The sequence below is a fragment of the Athene noctua genome, chromosome 32 (assembly GCF_965140245.1).
Source record: "Athene noctua chromosome 32, bAthNoc1.hap1.1, whole genome shotgun sequence".
Taxonomy (NCBI): Eukaryota; Metazoa; Chordata; class Aves; order Strigiformes; family Strigidae; genus Athene; species Athene noctua.
Genome location: NC_134068.1, coordinates 1581334 through 1602421, shown reverse-complemented (window position 1 = coordinate 1602421; position 21088 = coordinate 1581334). Strand labels below are relative to the sequence as shown.

Here is a 21088-nt window from a genome sequence, read left to right as displayed (position 1 = left end):
TAAGCCGCCCCCCGCAAAGAAAACGAGGTGAAAAAGGAGAAAAATGGGTTTTATTAATAACAGACCTGCAGCGGGGAAGGGCAGAGCGGCCCCCCCCCAGCCCTCGGGGTGCCCTGAGCCCGGGGGGGGGGAGCACAAGGACACACACAAATGGGGGGGGGGGCACAACTGCGGGTTTGGGGGGGTCCGGGGGGTCCGGCCGCTCCTTGTGCTCAGCTGACGAGTCCTGGGGGGAGGAGAAAGGAGTCAGAGAGGAGCGACCCCCCCCCCGCCCCCCCTGTAAACCCCATAACCGCCCTCCCAAGCTTTATTTTTTTGGGGGGGGCACAGGGCAGGGCACCCCCCCGCGACTCACCCAGGTAATCGTCCATCAGGGAGCCGATGGCGAACTGGAAGGGGAGGGGAGGGTGAAGGCTGAGCCCCCCCCCCCCCCCCGTGCCCAAAGGTCCCACCTGGGCCCCCCAAACCTGGGACCCGCCTCCCCAAGAGCTGAGACCCCCCCCCAGAACATGGGACCCCCCAAAAACTGGGGACCCCCCCCAACCTCAAAGCGATGACTCCCCCCAACACAACTCCCCTCCTCCATGGAGCTGGGACCCCCCCCCGATGTTGTGGACCCCCCCCAAAGAACTGGGGACCCCCCCAAAGTACTGGGGACCCCCCCCCGAATTGGGGACCCCCCCCCGACTTGGGGACCCCCCCCCACTGACAATGTCGTTCTTGTCCACCCGCGTCCCCACGATTTCAGGCGAATTCATCGTCCTGCTGGATCACAATGTCCTGGGGGGGGACACACACATCAGGGGGGGCACTGGGGACCCCCCCAACTCAGACCAACCCCCCCCCCGCGTGGGGAGGTGTGGGGGGGAATTGGGGACCCCCCCGACCCCCCCAAACACTCACCTCATCCACGGTCTTGTAGCAGGGGGGTTGGAGTTGGGGTCGAACTCCATCTCCGAGGGGATGGACTGGGGGGAAATGGGGGGGTCGGGGGGGGGGAATCCCCCTGGGGGCCATTTGGGGGGGGATCCTCCACCCCCCCACCCCCCGCGATGCCATTTTGGGGGGTGTCTTGTGTGTCCCCCACCCCCCCCTTACCGCCACTTCGAGGGGGACCCCGGTTTCCCCCACCCCCTTGATGCCACTTTGGGGGGTCCCGCTGCCCCCCACCCCCCAATACCACTTTGGGGGGTGCCCCCCACCCCCCCACTCCCCCCTTGCTGCCATTTTGGGGTGCCCCCCACCCCCTTGGGTGCCATTTTGGGGGCGTCCCAGTTTCCCCCACCCCCTTGATACCACTCTGGGGTGCTCCCACTGCCCCCCACCCCCCCCTTATACCACTTTGGGGGGGTCCCACTGCCCCCCACCCCCCCAATACCACTTTGGGGGTGCCCCCCACCCCCCACTCCCCCCTTGCTGCCATTTTGGGGTGCCCCCCACCCCCTTGGGTGCCATTTTGGGGGGGTCCCAGTTTCCCCCACCCCCTTGATACCACTCTGGGGTGCTCCCACTGCCCCCCACCCCCCCCTTATACCACTTTGGGGGGGTCCCGCTGCCCCCCACCCCCCCAATACCACTTTGGGGGTGCCCCCCCACCCCCCACTCCCCCCTTGCTGCCATTTTGGGGTGCCCCCCACCCCCTTGGGTGCCATTTTGGGGGCGTCCCAGTTTCCCCCACCCCCTTGATACCACTCTGGGGGTGCTCCCACTGCCCCCCCACCCCCCCTTATACCACTTTGGGGGGGTCCCACTGCCCCCCACCCCCCCAATACCATTTTGGGGTGCCCCCCACCCCCTTGGTGCCATTTTGGGGTGCCCCCCACCCCTTACATGCCGGGAGATGAAGCAGGACATGGGCCCGATCTCGGTGAAGAGCCCGACCTGCGGAGATGGGAGTAGGGAGGGAGGGACAGGATGGGGACAGGGGGGTGTCACCCTCACCGTCACCCCCCGGGGGGGTCCCCAACCCTCCCAGGCCCCCCCAAAGTGTCACCTTGTTGACCTGGGTGACGACGGCGTCCACCACCTCGCCCTTGAAGGGCCGGAACACGATGGCCTTGTACTTGACCGGGTAGAGCACGAAGCCGCGGCCCGGCTGGATGACGCCGGCCCCGATGTTGTCGATGGTGGTGACGGCGATGACGAAGCCGTATCTGGGGGGGGGACACACGCGCACGCACGCACAGAAAAATTGGGGGGCGGGGGGGGTCTAGGAGGGGGATTGGGGACATCTGGAAGGCCGGAGGGGGTGTTTGGGGTGAGCTGGGGGGTCCTAGGGGGGCTCAGGGGGTGTCTGGGGGGCTTGGGGGGTCCTAGGGGGGCTCAGGGGGTGTCTGGGGGGTCTTTGGGGGGTCTTAGGGGGGCTCAGGGGGTGTCTGGGGGGGCTTGGGGGGTCCAGGGGGTGTCTGGGGGGGTCTTTGGGAGGCTCAGGGGGTGTCTGGGGGTCCTAGGGGGCTCAGGGGTGCCTGGGGGGGCTTGGGGGATCTTTGGGGGGTCCTAGGGGGGGCTCAGGGGGTGTCTGGGGGGGCTTGGGGGGTCCTAGGGGGGCTCAGGCGGTGTCTGGGGGGGCTTGAGGGGTCTTGGGGGGCCTAGGGGGGCTCAGGGGGTGTCTGGGGGGGCTTGGGGGGTCCTAGGGGGCTCAGGGGGTGTCTGGGGGGGTCTTTGGGAGGCTCAGGGGGTGTCTGGGGGGTCCTGGGGGGCTCAGGGGGTGTCTGGGAGGGTCTTTGGGAGGCTCAGGGGGTGTCTGGGGGGTCCTAGGGGGGCTCAGGGGGTGCCTGGGGGGGCTTGGGGGATCTTTGGGGGGTCCTAGGGGGGCTCAGGGGGTGTCTGGGGGGGCTTGGGGGGTCCTAGGGGGGCTCAGAGGGTGTCTGGGGGGCTTGAGGGGTCTTGGGGGGGCCCTAGGGGGGCTCAGGGGGTGTCTGGGGGGGCTTGGGGGGTCCTAGGGGGCTCAGGGGGTGTCTGGGGGGGTCTTTGGGAGGCTCAGGGGTGTCTGGGGGGTCCTAGGGGGGCTCAGGGGTGTCTGGGGGGCCTTGAGGGGTCTTTGGGGGGTCCTAGGGGGGGTCAGAAGGTGTCTGGGGGGGCTTGGGGGGTCTTTGGGGGGCCCTAGGGGGGCTCTTGGGGTGTCTGGGGGGGCCCTTGGTGTGCTTGGGGGGCTCAGGGGGGGTCGAAGAAGGTCTTGGGGGGTATCTGGGGGGGTCTTTGGGGGGTCCATGGGGGGCTCAGGGGGTGTCTGGGGGGGAGCTGAGGGGTGTTGGGGTATCTGGGGGGGCTTGAGGGGTCTGGGGGGATCTTGGGGGGGTCCCGGGGGGGGGGCTCAGGGGATTCGGGGGGGTCCCGGGGGGGTCCCCACGCACTTCCCGGTGCAGGTTCCCTCCCACCTCCGTGAAGAGCTTCTGCTTGACGGTGTTGAGCAGGTTGGGCCCGAAGTACCGGGGGGTGCAGCAGGATCTCGTGCTCCAGGGAGATCTGGGGGGGCCCCGGAGGGGGGTCACGGCACCCCCCGGCACCCCCCGGCACCCCCCCGGGCACCCCCCGGCCCGTCAGTGACCCGGAACCCCCCCCCGGGACTCCCCCAAGCCGGGACAGGCCGCTGCCCCCCCCCGGTCCCTCCGCCGGTGCCCCCGGACCCCCCCGGTACCCCCCCCCCCCCTTTCCCGCCGCTGCTCACGTGATAAAACATTTTCCCGCCACCGCCGCCGCACCGGAAGTCGCCCCGGGACCGGTCGCCGAAGTCCCGCCCCCTCAGCTCGTCTCTGATTGGTCCCTGGCGCCGAAGGGCGGGGCCTGGAGCCACTGCGCGGGTGCTGTAGTGGGAGGGGCGGGGCCAACGTGGAGGAGCGCGCGGGGATTGGCCATCTTGGCGTGATGGACGGGATAGGGGGTGGGGGAGCGCTGGGTGATTGACAGGGCAGGGGCGGAGCCGTGTTTCCCGCCTCCAGGACACCGCTGGATCCCCCCCGACACCCCCCCACCCCCCCCCGGGCACCCCTGAACACCCCCAGGACCCCCCCAGCACCTCCACAACCCCCCACGACCCCCTGAGCACCCCCAGGAGCCCCCCAGCACCCCCGACTGCCCCAAGACCCCCCCCAGCACCCCTATGACCTCCCAGATCCCCCGGGCACCCCAAACCTCCCCCGGGACCCCCTGAACACCCCCAGGACCCCCCCAGCCTGCCCCAAGACCCCCCCAGCACCTCCACAACCCCCCCCAGACCCCCTGAGCACCCCCAGGAAGCCCCCCAGCACCCCCAGATTGCCCCTAGACCCCCCCCAGCACCCCTATGACCTCCCCAGAGCCCCTGAGCGCCCCCAGACCCCCCCCAGCACCTAAACAACCCCCCCACGACCCCCCTGAGCGCCCCCAGACCCCCCAGCCTGCCCCAAGACCCCCCCCAGCACCTAAACAACCCCCCCAGACCCCCCTGAGCGCCCCAGACCCCCCCCAGCACCTAAACAACCCCCCCACGACCCCCCTGAGCACCCCCAGACCCCCCCCAGCACCTAAACAACCCCCCCAAACACCCCCCAGGGAGGAGAATCCCCCTCCCCTACCCCCCCAAACTCCACAGCCGCTTTTCCCTTCGGCTCCTTTTTATTGAGAATCGGGATTCGGGGAAGGGGGGGCCGCAGCGGGGACAAAACTGAGCGCCCCCCCCCTTCCGCCACAGCCACGGGGGGGGGGGCAGATGATTTTAGGGTCGAAACCTCCCGGCCAGGAGCCCCAAGCGATGGATGTTTTTGTGCAGGACGCTGTGCAGCACGGCCAGGTGTTTGCCCACGTCGCCGTCGCGGGCGAAATCGCGGAGGAAAACGCCGCGTTGGGCGTGAAAAGTGAATTTCTGCGGGAGGGGGCTGTTCTCCCGCAGGTAATCCCAGACGCTGAGCAGCAGGAGGTGAACCTCGAAAGGCGCCAAGTGGTGAAAAATCTCGTGCATGTTCCCCAAAACGGGCGGCAGGAGGGAACCCTCGGCCATGCAGGCTACCAGAGAGCAGGAGGCGGCTAAATGCCACGGGGAGGCGGCCGTGCGTGGCTCGCGGGACGCGTCCCAGTGAGCCATGAGACTGGCCAGTAGCCCGCGGAGCAGCACGGAGCAGTAGCAAAGCGCGGGGCGACCGGCGGCCACCACCCGCAGCAACGGGAAGAGCAACGGGTTCTGCCGGAACCGTCGACAAATCCGTAAATCCCGCTCCACCGTCCCGCGGGCTTGATCTTCCGGTGGCCAAACCAAATCCCCGCCGGCCGCTTCGGGGCAAACGGCTTCCACCAAGGCGGCCGCCACCGCTTTGGCCGCTTCGGGGTTAACGCCGGCGCCGGGGGGGGTTAAAGCGGGGTGGTCGGTGGGGCGGCCGCCGTGGCAGCAACGCAGCAGGAGGCTGAGGAAGGTCTGAGCGTTGCGGGTCGCGGCCTCCGGCGCCGTTTCCCGGTGACCCGTCGGGGTTTTTAACCCACGGCCGATCACCCCGGCGTGAAAAACCGACCAGACTCCGCCGCCGGAGAAATTTACGGCGGCCGTGAACCGTCGGTTGACGTCCAAGAGGGAAACGTCGCCCGTTTCTTCGAAACGCGACGCCTCCTCGGCGGGTTTTTCCGGGACGGCGCCGAAAAGCTCGGCGTTGCCGCCGCGCAGCGCCGCCTCCACCAGGTGCTGCAGCACGGCCTTGGCGGCCGCCGGCGAGACGGCGCTGAGCCTGGCCAGCACCCGCCCGCTGTACCACACCCCCGCCGCGTTTTCCCGCCGTAAAACGGCGAAAAATTGATGGACGGCGGCTCGGACGGCGGCCAGGAGGTGAGCGGGGGGCACGGCGCGGGGCAGGGGGCAGACGGCCAGCAGGAACGACGCCGCTTCGGCCACGTCGGGGCTGCGGTGGAGGAGGAGTTGAGCCAAATCGGGGAGGTGGCGACTCAAAATGGCGCCCAACTGCGCGCCCATGGCGGCCGGGCCGGCCTCGCCCCCCTCCCACTGCACCACCAACGCTAAATTGCGGAAAAGTTGAGCGATTTGGGGTTCGGGCAAGCGCCCGGCGTGGATTTGGCAAACGCAAGCCTTGACGGTGGCCGGGAGGAGGTCGGGGAGGCAGGAGCTGAGGACGGCGTAGAGCTGCGTGGCCAGGGCCAGCTCCTCCTGCGAGCGGGCCAGCGTCAGGAGGAAGAAGAGGGCGTCGGTGGCCGAGTGCGGGGCCGAATAAACGGCCAAAAGGCTCAGGAGTTGGTGCTGCCACAGAAAGCGTTTGCGCTCCAGGCGCAGCGTCTCCACGCAGAGGTCGCGGACGTGGGGGCGGAGCGCGTCGAGGAAAGGGACGGGCCGCGGCGACGACGGCGACGGCTCGGCCGGGCCGCCGGGGTTACCGCGGTTGTAAACTAATTTTTGGAGGTGGAGGAGGAGGAGCTGGATGACGCGGTCGCAGGCTTCGCGCACGCCGTCGTGAAGGCCGGGACCCGGCGGGGTGATGACGGAAGCCGGCATGGCCGTGTTGACCAAAAATTGTAAAATTCGATAGGCCCCGGCCGAGGTTTGGCAGATGAGGTGAACCACGATGCCGACCATGTTGTCCAAATCCTCGCGGGGCAGCGAGGAGAAGTGTTGGTGGAGCTGGTTGAGGACGTTGGGTTTGAGGGAATCCACCAGTTCGGAGGAAATGGCGCCCAGTAACGGCGGCGACATGACGGCCAGCTGGAGGAGGAAGGGGACGGCGGCTTTTTGGTGCTGGTCGCGCGCCGGGGTTAAACTCTCGTGGAAGAGCCGCAGCAGCTCCTGCTTGATGCTGCCCGAGTGGCGCGAGGCCAAGTGCCCCAAAATCCCCACGACCGAGGCGATTTTGGGCACCCGCTTATCGCCGCCGCCGCCGGCGGCGCCGCCGAAGAGCAAATCCCCCGGGGCGGCGGCGCCGTGGGCGCAGAAATCCTTGAGGCCGCAGGAGAGGACGCGGTTGATGATGGTGCCGGGGAAGGAGGAGCCGATGTGGGCCACCACCCAGTCGAAGTGGGGCGAGTGCTGGACCGAGGTGTCGAGGAGGGCGTCGACGCAAGCGTCGGGGCAGGCGCCGATCATGGCGGCCAAGCACTGGGTGTAAATCTCCATGAGGGTGCGCGTGGCCCCGCACGACATCCAGAGCTGGAGCAGCTCGTTGAGGCCGGCGGGGGGGGGCACGCCGTGGCGCCCCGCGTACTTGCTGCTCAGCTGCCCCATGAGGTCGATGGACCACGCGGACACGACGGGGGCCCACGCCTGCGGGTTGAGGCGCACGAAGTCGCCCAGGACCCGTTGGACCTCCTGCACCACCTCGGCCAGGCCCGGCGCTCCCCCCGCGGGCGGCCCCGCGCCGGGGTGGGGGCCCCCGTTTTCTCGTTCCAGGAGGTGGGAGCAGACCTGGTCGTCGAAGACGCCGCGGAGGTGCTCGAGGGCGGCGTGGCGGGCGGGGGGCAGGCTGCGGAGCAGCAGCAGGGCGCAGCGGGCGTGCTCCGACGGCGACAGCTTCGTGCCCACCACGGGGTCGACGCCGCTCAGGAAGGCCTTGACCTCCTGCGCCAGGTCCTGAGCGCTGCGGGGCGGGCAGGAAAAACAAACGAACAAAAAAACCAAACAAACAAACAAAAAAAACAAAACACATGCACACAACAACAACAAAAAAAAAAACAAAAAAAAAACCAAGCCAAAAAAAACCAAAAAAATCACACACAAAAAGAAACGAAAAACACAAAAAAACCAAAACAAAACAAAAAACACAAAAAAAAACCAAGAAAACAAACAAAAAGACACAAAAAAAAAAAACAATAAAAAAACCCAAACAAAAAAAACACACAAAGAAACACAAAATGAAAAAAAAAAAAAAAAACCCACACACACACACAAAAAAAACCAAAAAAAAACCCCACAAAAAAACCCAAACCAAAAAAACCCAAAAAAATCACACATAAAAAGAAACAAAAAAACACAAAAAAAACCAAAACAAAACAAAAACAAAACAAAACACAAAAAAAACAAAAAAAACACAAGAAAACAAACAAAAAAAACACAAAAAAACAACAATAAAAAAACCCAAACAAAAAAAAACACACAAAGAAACACAAAACGAAAAAAACAAAAAAACCCACACACACACAAAAAAACCACAAACAAAAAAAAAGCAAACAAAATAAACCACAAAAAAAAACAAACCAAAAAAAACCAAAAAAAAACACAAAAAACCCCACAAAGAAAACCCAAAACAAAACAAAAAAACCCAAAAAAAGCCACAAAAAACCCACAAAAAAAACAAGAAAACAAACAAAAAAAGCACAAACAAAAACACACAAAAAAAACACAAAATGGAAAAAAAACCAAAAACACACAGAAAAGAAAAAAAAAAGAAAAAAACAACAAAAACAAAAAAACACAAACAAAAAAACCCCAAACAAAAAAAACACACAAAGAAACACAAAACGAAAAAAACAAAAAAACACACACACACAGAAAAAACACAAAATGAAAAAAAAAACAAAAACAAAAAAAACACAAACAAAAAAAAGAAACAAAAAAACCACACAAAGAAACACAAAATGAAAAAAACAAAAAAACCACACACAGAAAAAAAACACAAAATTAAAAAAAAACAAAAACGCACAAAAAAACAAAGAAAAAAACAAAAACAAAAAAACAAAAAAAAACAAACAAAAAAACACACAAAAAACCCACAAAACAAAACAAAAAAACCCAACAAACACACACAAAAAAACAAAAAAAACAAAAAAACCAAACAAAAAATCCCAAACAAAAAAAAAAACAAAAAAACAAATTAAAAAAAACAAACAAAAAAAACCACACAAAAAACCCACAAAAAAGCCCACACACACAAAAAAACAAAAAAACAAAAAATCAAAAACAAACAAAAAAAAACCAAACAAAAAAAAAAAAAAAAACAAAAAACAAAAAAAAAAAAAACCAACCAAAAAGGAATTGGATCAGTAAAAGTCGCTTTGAAGGGCGAAGTCGGAAAGTCGGAAACGTCGGGGGCGGGAAATGGAGAAAGTGAAAGTGAAAACTACAACGGGAATTTTTATGGGGAAAATTTTGAAATTGGGAATTTGTAAAAGGAAGAATTTTTGATTTGGAAACGGGAGATTTTTAGTTCAACATTTTTAAATGAAAAATCTTCGAGTCAAGGTTTTGAAATGAGAAATCTTCAGCGATTTTGAAACGAGAAATTTTTAATTAAAAATTTTAAAAGGAGAAATCTTTTAAAATTCTAAAACGAGAAATCTTTTAAAATTTTACAAGAAATCTGTAAAAATTTTAAAACGAGAAATCTTTTAAAATTTCAAAACGAGAAATCTTTAAAAATTTGACGAGAAATCTTTAAAAATTTGACGAGAAATCTTTAAAAATTTGACGAGAAATCTTTAAAAATTTTAAAAGGAGAAATTTTTAATTAAAAATTTTTAAATGAAAAATCTTTAAAGATTTTGAAATGAGAAATCTAATTAAAAATTTTAAAATGAGAAATCTTTAAAAATTTTGAAACGAGAAATCTTTAATTAAAAATTTTGAAACGAGAAATCTTTAATTAAAAATTTTGAAACGAGAAATCTTTAATTAAAAATTTTGAAACGAGAAATCTTTAATTAAAAATTTTAAAACGAGAAATCTTTAATTAAAAATTTTAAAACAAGAAATCTTTAAAAATTTTAAAACGAGAAATCTTTAATTAAAAATTTTAAAACGAGAAATCTTTAAAAATTTTAAAACGAGAAATCTTTAATTAAAAATTTTAAAACGAGAAATCTTTAATTAAAAATTTTAAAACAAGAAATCTTTAATTAAAAATTTTAAAACGAGAAGTCTTTAATTAAAAATTTTACAAGAAATCTTTAATTAAAAATTTTACAAGAAATCTTTAAAAATTTGACTAGAAATCTTTAAAAGTTTTAAAACGAGAAATCTTTAAAAATTTTAAAAAGAGAAATTTTTAATTAAAAATTTTTAAATGAAAAATCTTTAAAGATTTTGAAACGAGAAATCTAATTAAAAATTTTAAAACGAGAAATCTAAAAATTTTGAAACGAGAAATCTTTAATTAAAAATTTTAAAATGAGAAATCTTTAATTAAAAATTCTAAAACAAGAAATATTTGATTAAAAATCTTAAAATGAAAATTTTTTAATTAAAAGTCTCAAAATGAAGTTTTAATTAAAGATTTTTAAATGAAGAAATTTTAATTAAAGATTTTAGAACAAGAAATCTTTAACAATTTTAAAATGAGAAATTTTTAAAAATTTTAAAACGAATTTTTAATTAAAAATTTTTAAACGAAAAATTTTTAAAGATTTTGAAATGAGGAATCTTCAACAATTTTAATTTTAATTTTTAATTTAATTTAAATTTAATTTAATTTTTAATTTAATTTAACAATTTTAATTAAAAAATTTAAAACAAGAAACCTTTATAAATTGTAAAACCAGAAATCTTTAAAAGTTTTAAACTGCAAAATTTTTAACGAAAAATTTTAAACCGAGAAATTTTCAATTAAACGTTTTAAAACGGATTTTCAATTGAACATTTTAAACCGAAAAATCTTCAATTAAACATTTTAAACCGCGACATTTTTAATTAAGAAGTTTAAAACGAGAAATTTTGAATTAAAAAAGTTTAAAATGAACAATTGTAAAACATTTTAAAACTGAAATTTTTAATTAAAAATCTACAAACAGAATTTTTTTTAATTATTAAAAATCCACAAACGGATTTTTTTTTCAATTAGAAATTTTACAATGAAAAATTTTTAATTAAAAATTTTAATTAAATTAAAATTAATTAAAATTTTTAATTAAAAATTTTAAACCAAAAAAATCTTTTAAGCCCCATTAAAGATTAAAAACTTCCCGTTAACAAATTCAAAACCGGTTTTAAACTGAAAATTTTTAAAAGGTTGAAAAATTGAGGAAACGTTACAAACATTACAAAACCAAAATTAATTTTTAAATTTTATGTTAAAATTAAAAATTAAGAATTAAAACGTTAATAAATTCAGTTTTTTAAATTGAAAATTAAAGGACTAAATTTAGAAAACATTATAAAACGGGAATTATATTTTAAATTAAAAAGCCTTCAATTGAAATTTAAACACATTAAGCTAAAAATTCATTTTCTTCAAACCGAAAATAAAAGATTAAAAATCTGAAAACGCCAAAAAAATGAAATTAAAACGTTGGGAACGCGGCGAAATAAAAATGAGAGTTTAACGGTTTGAAACGTAAAAAAATTAAATAAAAATTCAAACATAAAACTCGAAGTGTAAATTTTATTTTTAAATTTTTATTTTTAATTTTTAATTTTTAATTTATTTTTAAATTTTAATTTTTAATTTTGAAATAAAAATTTTTAAATTAAAAAATTCAAAATTCAATATTTAGGAATTTGAAAAACGAAAACCTTCGTGAAGAGTTTTTTGGAATTATTAAAAATTTCGTTATTTCCTCGTTTAACCGATATTAACGATATTTTAAGCATCAAATAAAAATTCACAAATAATTTAAAACGAATTTTAAAGCATTTTAACATTTGCATAGACATTAACATTCATAATATTTAAATAAGGGGGCGGGGGGAGGTTGAGGGGACACGCCCCCCCCCCCAATGGGGCAGCCGGTGGGTCCCCAGCGCTCTCGGGACGGGGGGGAGGAGCTGGGGGGGCCCGGGGGGGGTTTTGGGGGTCCCGGGGGGGGTTTGGAGGCTCCGGGGGGGGTTTTGGGGATCCCGGGGGGGGGTTGGAGGCTCCGGGGGGGGTTTTGGGGGTCCCGGGGGGGTGTTTTGGGGGAGCCGGGGGGGGGTTGGAGGCTCCGGGGGGGGTTTTGGGGATCCGGGGGGGGGTTTGGGGGTCCCGGGGGGGGTTTTGGGGATCCGGGGGGGGGTTTGGGGGTCCCGGGGGGGGTTTTGGGGGAGCCGGGGGGGGGTTGGAGGCTCCGGGGGGGGTTTTGGGGATCCGGGGGGGGGTTTGGGGGTCCCGGGGGGGGGTTTTGGGGATCCCGGGGGGGTTTTGGGGTTCCCGGGGGGGTTCGGGGGTCCCCGCGGTACCTGAGGGGGGGCCGGGGGGGGCTGGCGGCGCCCGGGGGGTCGCAGAGCCCCGACATGGCGGCGGCGGCGGCGGCGGCGCCTCTGCGCATGCGCGGGGCGGGCGGGGGGCGGAGCCTCCCCTGTGGGTGTGTCCCTCCCCCGCGCACCCCCCCCCCCCCCCCCGGGCCACGCGGCCGCGCACGAACGTTCCGGGGCGCGGTGGTTCCGCCACCCCCCCCCCCCCCCCCGACATCTTTAGTGGTGGGGGACTGGGAATGGACTGGGGATACTGGGAGGGGACTGGGAATGGACTGGGGATACTGGGGAGGAACTGAGGGGGACTGGGGATACTGGGAGGGGGCTGGGAATGGACTGGGGATACTGGGAGGGGACTGGGAATGGACTGGGGATACTGGGGAGGAACTGAGGGCGACTGGGGATACTGGGAGGGGACTGGGAATGGACTGGGGATACTGGGGAGGAACTGAGGGGGACTGGGGATACTGGGAGGGGACTGGGAATGGACTGGGGATACTGGGGAGGAACTGAGGGGGATTGGGGATGGACTGGGGATACTGGGGAGGAACTGAGGGGGACTGGGGATACTGGGAGGGGACTGGGAATGGACTGGGGATACTGGGGAGGAACTGAGGGCGACTGGGGATACTGGGAGGGGACTGGGAATGGACTGGGGATACTGGGGAGGAACGGAGGGGGACTGGGGATACTGGGGAGGAACTGGGTCAAGGACCAGTGTTACTGGTGAACTGGGGATACTGGTGGGACACTGGGGACACCGATGAACTGGGAGCACTGGTGAGGGACTGGGGACAGCAATAAGGGGCTGGGGAGAAGGACTGGGAACAGCTGGGCGGGACTGGGGACAATGGTGACGAGCTGGGGGGGGAACTGGGGATACTGGGGAGGGACTGGGGGCCTTGGTGAGGGACTGAGCATACTGGGGAGAGACTGGGGATACTGGGGAGGGTCTGTGGACACTGGGGAAACTGGGGAGGGTCTGGTGACACTGGGGATACTGGGGAGGGTCTCGGTATACTGGGGGGAAACTGGGGACACTGGGGAGGGACTGGGGAAACTGGGGAGGGTCTGGTGACACTGGGGATACTGGGGAGGGACTGGGGGAACTGGGAAGGGTCTGGTGACACTGGGGATACTGGGGAGGGACTGGGGGAACTGGGGAGGGTCTGGTGACACTGGGAAGGGACTGGGGAAACTGGGAAGGGTCCGGTGATACTGGGGAGGGTCTGGTGACACTGGGGATACTGGGGAGGGTCTCGGTATACTGGGGGGAAACTGGTGACACTGGGAAGGGACTGGGGAAACTGGGGAGGGTCTGGTGACACTGGGGAGGGACTGGGGAAACTGGGGCCCCTGGCGAGAGTCACGTGACACCATCAGGGCCCGCGGACCCGCCCAGTTCCCCCATGACCCCGCCCTTTTGCTGCCTCTGATTGGCCACCTCGAGGCCCCGCCCATCGCGCCGCCTTTAAAAGGGGCCGCGCGGGCCGGGGCGGCCGCCATTCCGCGGCGGAGGTGAGCGGCGGCCCCGGGGGGTGCGGGGGGGTCCCGGGGGGTGCGGGGGGGTCCCGGGGGGGGGGGGGGGGGGTTCCGGGCGGTTCCTCCCGTTCTTGGCGGGCCCCGGCGGCGCCGTGCCGGGGCCTGTGATGGGCGGAGGTAGAGCAGCGCCCGGCGCGAAGTCTTCGGTGCCCGCGGGCGCTTTTCCGCGGGTCCTATCCTCACGGGCCGGGACACGGGGTTTATCCACACACCCCCCCCAAACCCCCCCGCCTTCCCGCCACCCCCCGGGGCCGCCATTTTAACCCCCGGGTTATTTTTATTCCCGCAGGGGATGACGCCGGGGGAACCGCGCCCGGACCGGAGCGGGGAGGTGGGGGGGTGGTGCCGTTTTATCTCGTTAATAAACTTTAAATTTAATTAATTCGCTTCGTGGTGTCTTAATTCATCGCGCACCGGGGGCGTGGCCCCGCCCCTTGACCTCTTGACACGCCCCCCCCCTGCCGGTACCGGTCACACACGCGGCGGTGCGGGGTGAGTCCGCCGGTTCCGTCTCTATGGTAGGCGGAGCGCAGAGGGGTAACCGGAAGTGACGCTGCGGAGGCGTGTCCCGGAAGCGGAGCGATGGCGGCGGCGCGCCGCTGGGCCCGGGCGCTGCTGGGGGCGGCGGGGACGCTGGGGGTGGGGCTGGGCCTGTGGGCGGCGATCGGCGCCGGGGAGCGGGAGCGGCAGGAGGCGCTGAAGGTAAAAAAAAAACCCCAAAATACCCCCAAAAAAAAAAAAACATCCCCGGGGCGGGGGGGCGGCGGGAAGGGCCCGCCCGTGACCGCGGCGCTCCCGCAGGCGCTGCCCGAGGTGAGCCCCGAGCTCTTGGCCGAGCGGCGGCGCCACAACGAGCTCATCATGGCGGCGCTGCGCGAGGCGGCCGAGACCGACGAGAACGTGGCGCGGCGGCCGGTGCCGTGGCGGAAGTGACGTCAGCACCGCGACACACCCCCCCCCGCTCCTCTTTACCCCTCCCCAAACCCGGAAGCGCGCTCGTTGCACCCGGCCCCACTCGGGGGGGACCTTTTGCACCCGGCCCCGCTCGACGCACCCGGAAGCGTTATCCGGGCTTAACGCGGCCTGTTCGCTGCGTCACTTCCGGTTCCTTCCGCAATCGCTTCCGGCTCGTCCCGGAGGTCACTTCCGGCGCCGCCATGTCGCCGCGGGGCCCGGGCGGGGAGGAGGCGGCGCCGGTGCGGCCGCTCTTCGGCGGGTGCTGGAGCTGCCGCCTCCTGAGCGGCGCGGGGCTGCTCGGGGCCGCGCTCTGGATCTACCGGGGCCCGCGGCGGAGCATGAAACGCGGCGTCCCGCCCTCCATGGCCGCCATCGCCCAGATCACCTTCGCCATCGGTGAGAAGATGGCGGCGGGGGGCGCCGGGGTAACGGGGGGCGGGACAGAGGGTTGTCGGGTAACGGGGGGCGGGACAGAGGGTTGTCGGGTAACGGGGGGCGGGACAGAGGGTTGTCGGGTAACGGGGGGCGGGACAGAGGGTTGTCGGGGTAACGGGGGGCGGGACAGAGGGTTGCCGGGTAACGGGGGGCGGGACAGAGGGTTGTCGGGTAACGGGGGGCGGGACAGAGGGTTGCCGGGGTAACGGGGATGGAGGGGGGGGGAGGGGATGTTGCCATGGCAACAAGGAGGGGGTGTGGCACAGAGGGGGAGGGGCCGTGGGTGTGGCTTCCCCTCCCCCAACAGCTAGTGACGGGGGGGGGGGGGAGGGCGGGAATTGGGGTTGAAAATGGGGGGGAGGGGGGGTGTGAAATGGGGGGCGGGGCATCGACATGGTGATAAGGAGGGGGGAGGGGCGTGGCCGTGACGTCATGTCCCCTCCCCTCCCCCAGCCGTAGGGTCCTGGGGCTTCGTCATCCTGGTGGACCCGGTGGGGAAGCAGCTGCGGAAGGAGCCTTGAGGGGGGGGAGGGGATCCCCCCGCCCCTCCCCCCGCCCCTCCCCCCACCTCCCTCCTAAAAAAGCGTCACCCCAGGGGGGGAGGGGTGACGCCGCAGGAGCGGGGGAGGGGCGCTGACTCAATAAACCGTTGCTGCCCCGCCCCCACCTGTGTGTGCTGCGGGGGGAGGGGCGCGGGGGGGAGGGGGAGGGCAGAAGGGTGTGGCCGCCCCGCCCGGCCCCTCCCCCAACAAACTGAGGCGGTGGGGGGTGGGGTGGGGGAGGGGGCGTTTATTGCCGCCGCCGGGGGGGGGAGGGGCGGCTTCAGGAGCTGGAGCACGTGAGGCGCTTGCGGGGGGAGGGGGCGTCCGGGGGGAGGGGCGGGGCCAGCGACGGGGCCCCGCCTTCCTCCCCCTCCCCCTCCTCTTCTTCCTCCTCCTCTTCTTCCTTCTCCGGGGGGAGGGGCTCTGGGGGGAGGGGGAGGGGAGCTGTGGGCAGCCCCTCCCCCACCAGCAGCTGGTGCCGCCCCCCCCAGATCTGAGGGGGGAGGGGAAGGGGGGGGGGAGGGGCGCGGCGGGGCCCCCCCTCACCTTCCTGCGGCTCCTCCGGCCCCACGGCCTCGGGCTCCTCGCGGGGGGGGGCGGGGCCTGGCGGGGGGAGGGGCGACATCACCGAGACCCTCCCCCACCCCCTCCCTCACTGCCCCCTCCCCCACCCCCTCCCTCTGTCCCCTCCCCCACGGGCCCCTCCCCGCCATAATCCCCCCCCTTGCCCCTCCCCCACCCCCTTTATCCCATATTGCCCCTCCCCCCGCTGCCCCTCCCCCACACTTTATCCCCCCACCCCCTCTTACCCCTCCCCCATCCCATTGCCCCTCCCCCACCCCCCTTTACCCCCCCAAAAGCCCCCTCTCCCCCTCCCCCACCCCTTTTATCCCCCCCCCCAGCGTTTCCCCTCCCCCATTGCCCCTCCCCCACCCCCCGCCCCTCCCCCACCCCCTCACCCTCCTCCATCGTTTCCCGCGTGACTCCGGCTCCTCCCACCTGAGGGGGGAGGGGAGGTTGAAGGAAGCCCCAGGGGGGGAGGGGTGTCCCCCCCCCCCAGGCCCCTCCCCCCCCAGCGCTGTGGGGCTCACCTGGGGGGCGGGGCGGGGGCGGGGCCAGAGGCCGCCCCACACCCACTGCAGGTACCCGGCGAGGAGGAGGAGGGTGAGGAAGGTGAAGTTCCCGGCGACCCCCAGGAGGGCGGCGGTCAGGGGGAAGTGGTACAGCAGGTACCTGGGGGAGGGGCGGGGCGCGGCTGGGGGCGGGGCTGGGGGGCTGGTCTATGGGGCAGGGCTGGATACACTGATCTATAGGGCAGGAACGGGGGCAGGAGGGGCTGGGGGGGCTGATCTATGGGGCAGGAACTGGGGGGTGGGGCTGGGGGGCTGGTCTATGGGGCAGGAGCTGGGGGTGGGGCTGGGGGGGCAGATCTATGGGGCAGGAGCTGGGGGGTGGGGCTGGGGTCTGGTCTATGGGGCAGGAGCTGGGGGTGGGGCTGGGGGGGTGATCTATGGGGCAGGAACTTGGGGGTGGGGCTGGGGGGGCAGATCTATGGGGCAGGAGCTGGGGGGTGGGGCTGGGGTCTGGTCTATGGGGCAGGAGCTGGGGGGTGGGGCTGGGGGGCAGATCTATGGGGCAGGAACTGGGGAGTGGGGCTGGGGGGCTGATCTGTGGGGCAGGAGCTGTGGGGTGGGGCTGGGGGGCAGATCTATGGGGCAGGAACTGTAGGGTAGGGCTGGGGGGGCTGATCTGTGGGGCAGGAGCTGTGGGTAGGGGCTGGGGGTCTGATCTATGGGGCTTGAGGAGCTGTGGGGTGGGGTTGGGGGGGCTGATCTATAGGGCAGGAGCTGTGGGGAGGGGCTGATATATGGGGCAGGGCTGGGGGGCTGAACTGTGGGGCTGGAGCTGTAGGGTGGAACTGGGGGGGCTGATCTATGGGGTAGGAGCTGTGGGGCAGGAAGAGCTATGGGGCAGGGCTCGGGGTAGAGCTATGGGGCAGGAGACAGTTGATCTACGGGGCAGGATGTGGGGGGTGGGAGGGACTATGGGGCAGGGCTGGGGTAGAGCTGTGGGGCTGGAGAGGGTTGATCTGTGGGGTAGGGCGGGGGGAGAGAATCTATGGGGCAGGATCTGTGGGGCAGGAGGGGCTCTGGGGCAGGGCTGGGGTAGAGCTGTGGGGCTGGAGGGGATTGATCTGTGGGGCAGGGCTGGGGAGGTGATCTATGGGGCACAGTGAGAGACTAGAGCTATGGGGCAGGAGGAACTATGGGGCAGGACTGCGGTAGAGCTATGGGGCTGGAGGGAGTTGATCTATGGGGCAGGGCTGGGGGGGTTAATCTATGGGGCAGAGTGGGAGGGTAGAGCTATGGGGCAGGAGGTGCTTGGGCAGGGTGGGGGGATTGATTTATGGGGCAGGATCTATGGGGCAGGACTCATGGAGCAGATCTATAGGGTAGATCTATGGGGCAGGACCTACGAAGCAGGTGTATGGGGCAAATCCATAGGGCAGATCTATGAGGCAGAACTCGTGAAGCATATCTGTGGGGCAGATCTATGGGGCTGGATCCGTGGGGCAGGTCTATGGGGCTGGATCCGTGGGGCAGGTCTATGGGGCTGGATCCGTGGGGCAGGTCTATGGGGCTGGATCCGTGGGGCAGATCTATGGGGCCGGAACTGTGGGGCAGATCTGTGGGGCAGATCTACGGGGCTGGATCCGTGGGGCAGATCTGTGGGGCAGATCTACGGGGCTGGGTCTGTGGAGCAGATCTATGGGGCAGATCTACGGGGCTGGATCTGTGGGGCAGATCTACGGGGCTGGATCCGTGGGGCAGATCTGTGGGGCAGATCTACGGGGCTGGGTCTGTGGAGCAGATCTATGGGGCAGATCTACAGGGCCAGATCCGTGGGGCAGATCTACGGGACTGGATTCGTGGGGCAGACCTATGGGCCTGGATCTGTGGCGCAGATCCATGGGGCAGATCTCTGGGGCAGACCCGTGGGGCAGATCTCTGGGGCAGACCTACGGGACTGGATTCGTGGGGCAGACCTATGGGGCTGGATCTGTGGCGCAGATCTACGGGGTCAGACTCGTGGGGCAGATCTCTGGGGCAGACCTACGGGGCCGTATCCGTGGGGCAGATCTACGGGGTCGGATCTCTGGGGCAGACCCACGGGGCAGATCTCTGGGGCAGACCCGCGGGGCAGATCTACGGGGCCAGACCTCTGGGGCAGATCTCTGGGGCAGACCTATGGGGCGGATCTATGGGGCAGAGTTACCGCAGGCCGCTGAAGTGCGCGTCCACGCGCAGGCGGGCGCCGTACACCTGCACCCGCCGGCTCCGCAGCTCCAGCACCGCCCCCAGCGTCGGCGCGTACTGCGGGCCAAGGGCGCTCAGAACCCCGAAATCCTCCTAAATCACCCCAAAAACCGACCCCCCCCGGGGTGGGGGGGGGGTGCCCGTCCCCCCCCCGCCTCACCGGGTCCTCGCGGTAGCGCGGGAACAGCTCCACCTCCAGCGTCTGCTTCTGCTCCGCCAGCCCCCCCAGCAGCAGCCCGGCGAAGGCCGCCGTGTGCAGCGCGCGCAGCAGCGGCGAGCGGTAGTGCAGCATCGTCTGCGGAGGGGGGGCCCAGACCCACGGAAATCAAGGGGGTGCCCCCGATCTCCTCTCTGACCCACAAGTGTGGGGCGGGACTGACCGCGCGGGAGGTGGAGGCCAAGGGGCGGCCGCCGGCGCCGTAGCAGGAGGCCGTGACCAGGAACATCCCGAGGCCGCGGTTCACCGGGGATTCCGGCAGCTCCAGCTCCAGGGAGATGCGGTAGAGCTGGCCGTAGAGCAGAACCTATGGGCAGACCCATAGCGTGGGGGGCGGACCCATAGCAGAAAAAGAGGACCCATAGTGGGGGCACCACACACAGTCCCCACACCCTCAGCTTCAAGGAGATAAGGTAGAGCTGCCCGTAGAGCAGAATCTATGGGGCTGACCCATAGCGTGTGGGGCTGACCCATAGCGTGTGGGGCTGACCCATAGCAGAAAAAGAGGACCCATAGCGGGGGCACCACACACAGTCCCCACACTCTCAGCTTCAAGGAAATAAGGTAGAGCTGCCCGTAGAGCAGAATCTATGGGGCAGACCCATAGCGTGTGGGGCTGACCCATAGCGTGTGGGGCTGACCCATAGCAGAAAAGGAGGACCCATAGTGGGGGCACCACACACAGTCCTCACACCCTCAGCTTCAAGGAGATAAGGTAGAGCTGCCCGTAGAGCAGAATCTATGGGGCTGACCCATAGCGTGTGGGGCTGACCCATAGCAGAAAAAGAGGACCCATAGTGGGGGCACCACACACAGTCCCCACGCCCTCAGCTTCAAGGAGATAAGGTAGAGCTGCCCGTAGAGCAGAATCTATGGGGCAGACCCATAGCGTGTGGGGCTGACCCATAGCGTGTGGGGCTGACCCATAGCGTGTGGGGCTGACCCATAGCAGAAAAAGAGGACCCATAGTGGGGGCACCACACACAGTCCCCACACCCTCAGCTTCAAGGAGATAAGGTCGAGCTGCCCGTAGAGCAGAATCTATGGGGCAGACCCATAGCGTGTGGGCTGACCCATAGCATGTGGGCTGACCCATAGCGTGTGGGGCTGACCCATAGCAGAAAAGGAGGACCCATAGTGGGGGCACCACACACAGTCCCCACACCCTCAGCTTCAAGGAGATAAGGTAGAGCTGCCCGTAGAGCAGAATCTATGGGGCTGACCCATAGCGTGTGGGCTGACCCATAGCGTGTGGGGCTGACCCATAGCAGAAAAAGAGGACCCATAGTGGGGGCACCACACACAGTCCCCACACCCTCAGCTTCAAGGAGATAAGGTCGAGCTGCCCGTAGAGCAGAATCTATGGGGCTGACCCATAGCGTGTGGGGCTGACCCATAGCGTGTGGGGCTGACCCATAGCGTGTGGGGCTGACCCATAGCAGAAAAAGAGGACCCATAGTGGGGGCACCACACACAGTCCTCACACCCTCAGCTTCAAGAGATAAGGTAGAGCTGCCCGTAGAGCAGAACCTATGGGGCAGACCCATAGCGTGGGGGCGGACCCATAGCAGAAAAAGAGGACCCATAGCGGGGCACCACACACAGTCCTCACACCCTCAGCTTCAAGGAGATAAGGTAGAGCTGCCCGGAGAGCAGCACTTGGGGGGCTGCCCCACAGCTGGACCCATAGCGGGGACCCAACACAAAGTCCCCAGACCCCCAGCTCCAGCCCCATAGATCTGTGCCCCTCCAGGACACCCCCAGCCCCCCCAATCTATGGGGCAGCCCCCCCCCTTGGATTCTTGTGTCCCTCCCCCAGCCCCACAGATCTATGGGGCACCCCCCAACCCCCCCCCCCTTCTCCCAGCCCCCCAAATCTCTGGGGCAGCTCCCACCCCCCAATCTATGGGGCACCCCCCAAACCCCTCCCCAATCCATGGGGCACCCCCTTCCCCCTCAATCGATGGGGCACCCCCCAACTCACCCCCAATCTATGGGGCACCCCCAATGTTCC

At 59.4% G+C, this 21088-nt stretch overlaps 4 protein-coding genes and 1 non-coding gene across 5 annotated transcripts in view; 2 read left to right on the top strand and 3 right to left on the bottom strand.

The window, feature by feature from the left end:
• Positions 1–33: 33 nt before the first annotated feature.
• Positions 34–3679, bottom strand: POLR2G (RNA polymerase II subunit G). Its single transcript, XM_074930261.1, is given in 12 exon segments — positions 34–226; positions 356–389; positions 711–747; positions 749–780; positions 904–932; positions 935–968; positions 1831–1881; positions 1994–2153; positions 3354–3373; positions 3375–3434; positions 3436–3465; positions 3668–3679. Coding segments are annotated over 12 exon segments (513 nt in total). The 3' UTR covers positions 34–212.
• A 907-nt stretch (positions 3680–4586) lies between these two features.
• Positions 4587–12147, bottom strand: INTS5 (integrator complex subunit 5). The gene is made up of 2 exons (XM_074930273.1): positions 12050–12147; positions 4587–7541 (listed from the first exon to the last, which is right to left on the bottom strand). The coding sequence occupies exons 1-2, from the start codon at positions 12136–12138 to the stop codon at positions 4694–4696; spliced, it is 2937 nt and encodes a 978-aa protein (XP_074786374.1). The 5' UTR covers positions 12139–12147; the 3' UTR covers positions 4587–4693.
• A 1520-nt stretch (positions 12148–13667) lies between these two features.
• Positions 13668–13803, top strand: LOC141972420 (small nucleolar RNA SNORA57). The gene has a single exon (XR_012635390.1). It is a non-coding gene; the product is annotated as a small nucleolar RNA SNORA57 (small nucleolar RNA).
• On the top strand, positions 13714–15660 carry DMAC1 (distal membrane arm assembly component 1). The gene is made up of 4 exons (XM_074930210.1): positions 13714–13723; positions 14168–14308; positions 14408–14959; positions 15452–15660. Exons 1-4 carry the CDS (start codon positions 13714–13716, stop codon positions 15517–15519), a joined length of 771 nt encoding a protein of 256 aa, XP_074786311.1. The 3' UTR covers positions 15520–15660.
• A 90-nt stretch (positions 15661–15750) lies between these two features.
• Positions 15751–21088, bottom strand: part of BSCL2 (BSCL2 lipid droplet biogenesis associated, seipin) — a 6965-nt gene continuing 1627 nt past the window's right edge. The window contains exons 2-10 of the mRNA XM_074930209.1: positions 20550–20604; positions 20071–20115; positions 19238–19381; positions 19018–19152; positions 18817–18914; positions 16632–16773; positions 16500–16539; positions 16087–16143; positions 15751–15963 (exon numbers count right to left, since the gene is read on the bottom strand). Of these exons, the coding sequence (XP_074786310.1) occupies positions 15821–15963; positions 16087–16143; positions 16500–16539; positions 16632–16773; positions 18817–18914; positions 19018–19152; positions 19238–19381; positions 20071–20115; positions 20550–20604 (859 nt within the window). The 3' untranslated portion in view covers positions 15751–15820. The remainder of the gene's footprint in view (positions 15964–16086; positions 16144–16499; positions 16540–16631; positions 16774–18816; positions 18915–19017; positions 19153–19237; positions 19382–20070; positions 20116–20549; positions 20605–21088) is intronic.

Bases quoted from the DNA above. Each gene is read 5' to 3' on its own strand.
- DMAC1 (XM_074930210.1), top strand. The intron at 14,309-14,407 runs GTAAAAAAAAAA...GCGCTCCCGCAG, and splicing joins AGCGGCAGGAGGCGCTGAAG to GCGCTGCCCGAGGTGAGCCC. The intron at 14,960-15,451 runs GTGAGAAGATGG...CCCCTCCCCCAG, and splicing joins CCAGATCACCTTCGCCATCG to CCGTAGGGTCCTGGGGCTTC.
- INTS5 (XM_074930273.1), bottom strand. From the start codon at position 12,138: ATGCGCAGAGGCGCCGCCGCCGCCGCCGCCGCCATGTCGGGGCTCTGC. The intron at 7,542-12,049 runs GTACCGCGGGGA...CCCGCCCCGCAG, and splicing joins CCCCCCCGGCCCCCCCTCAG to CGCTCAGGACCTGGCGCAGG.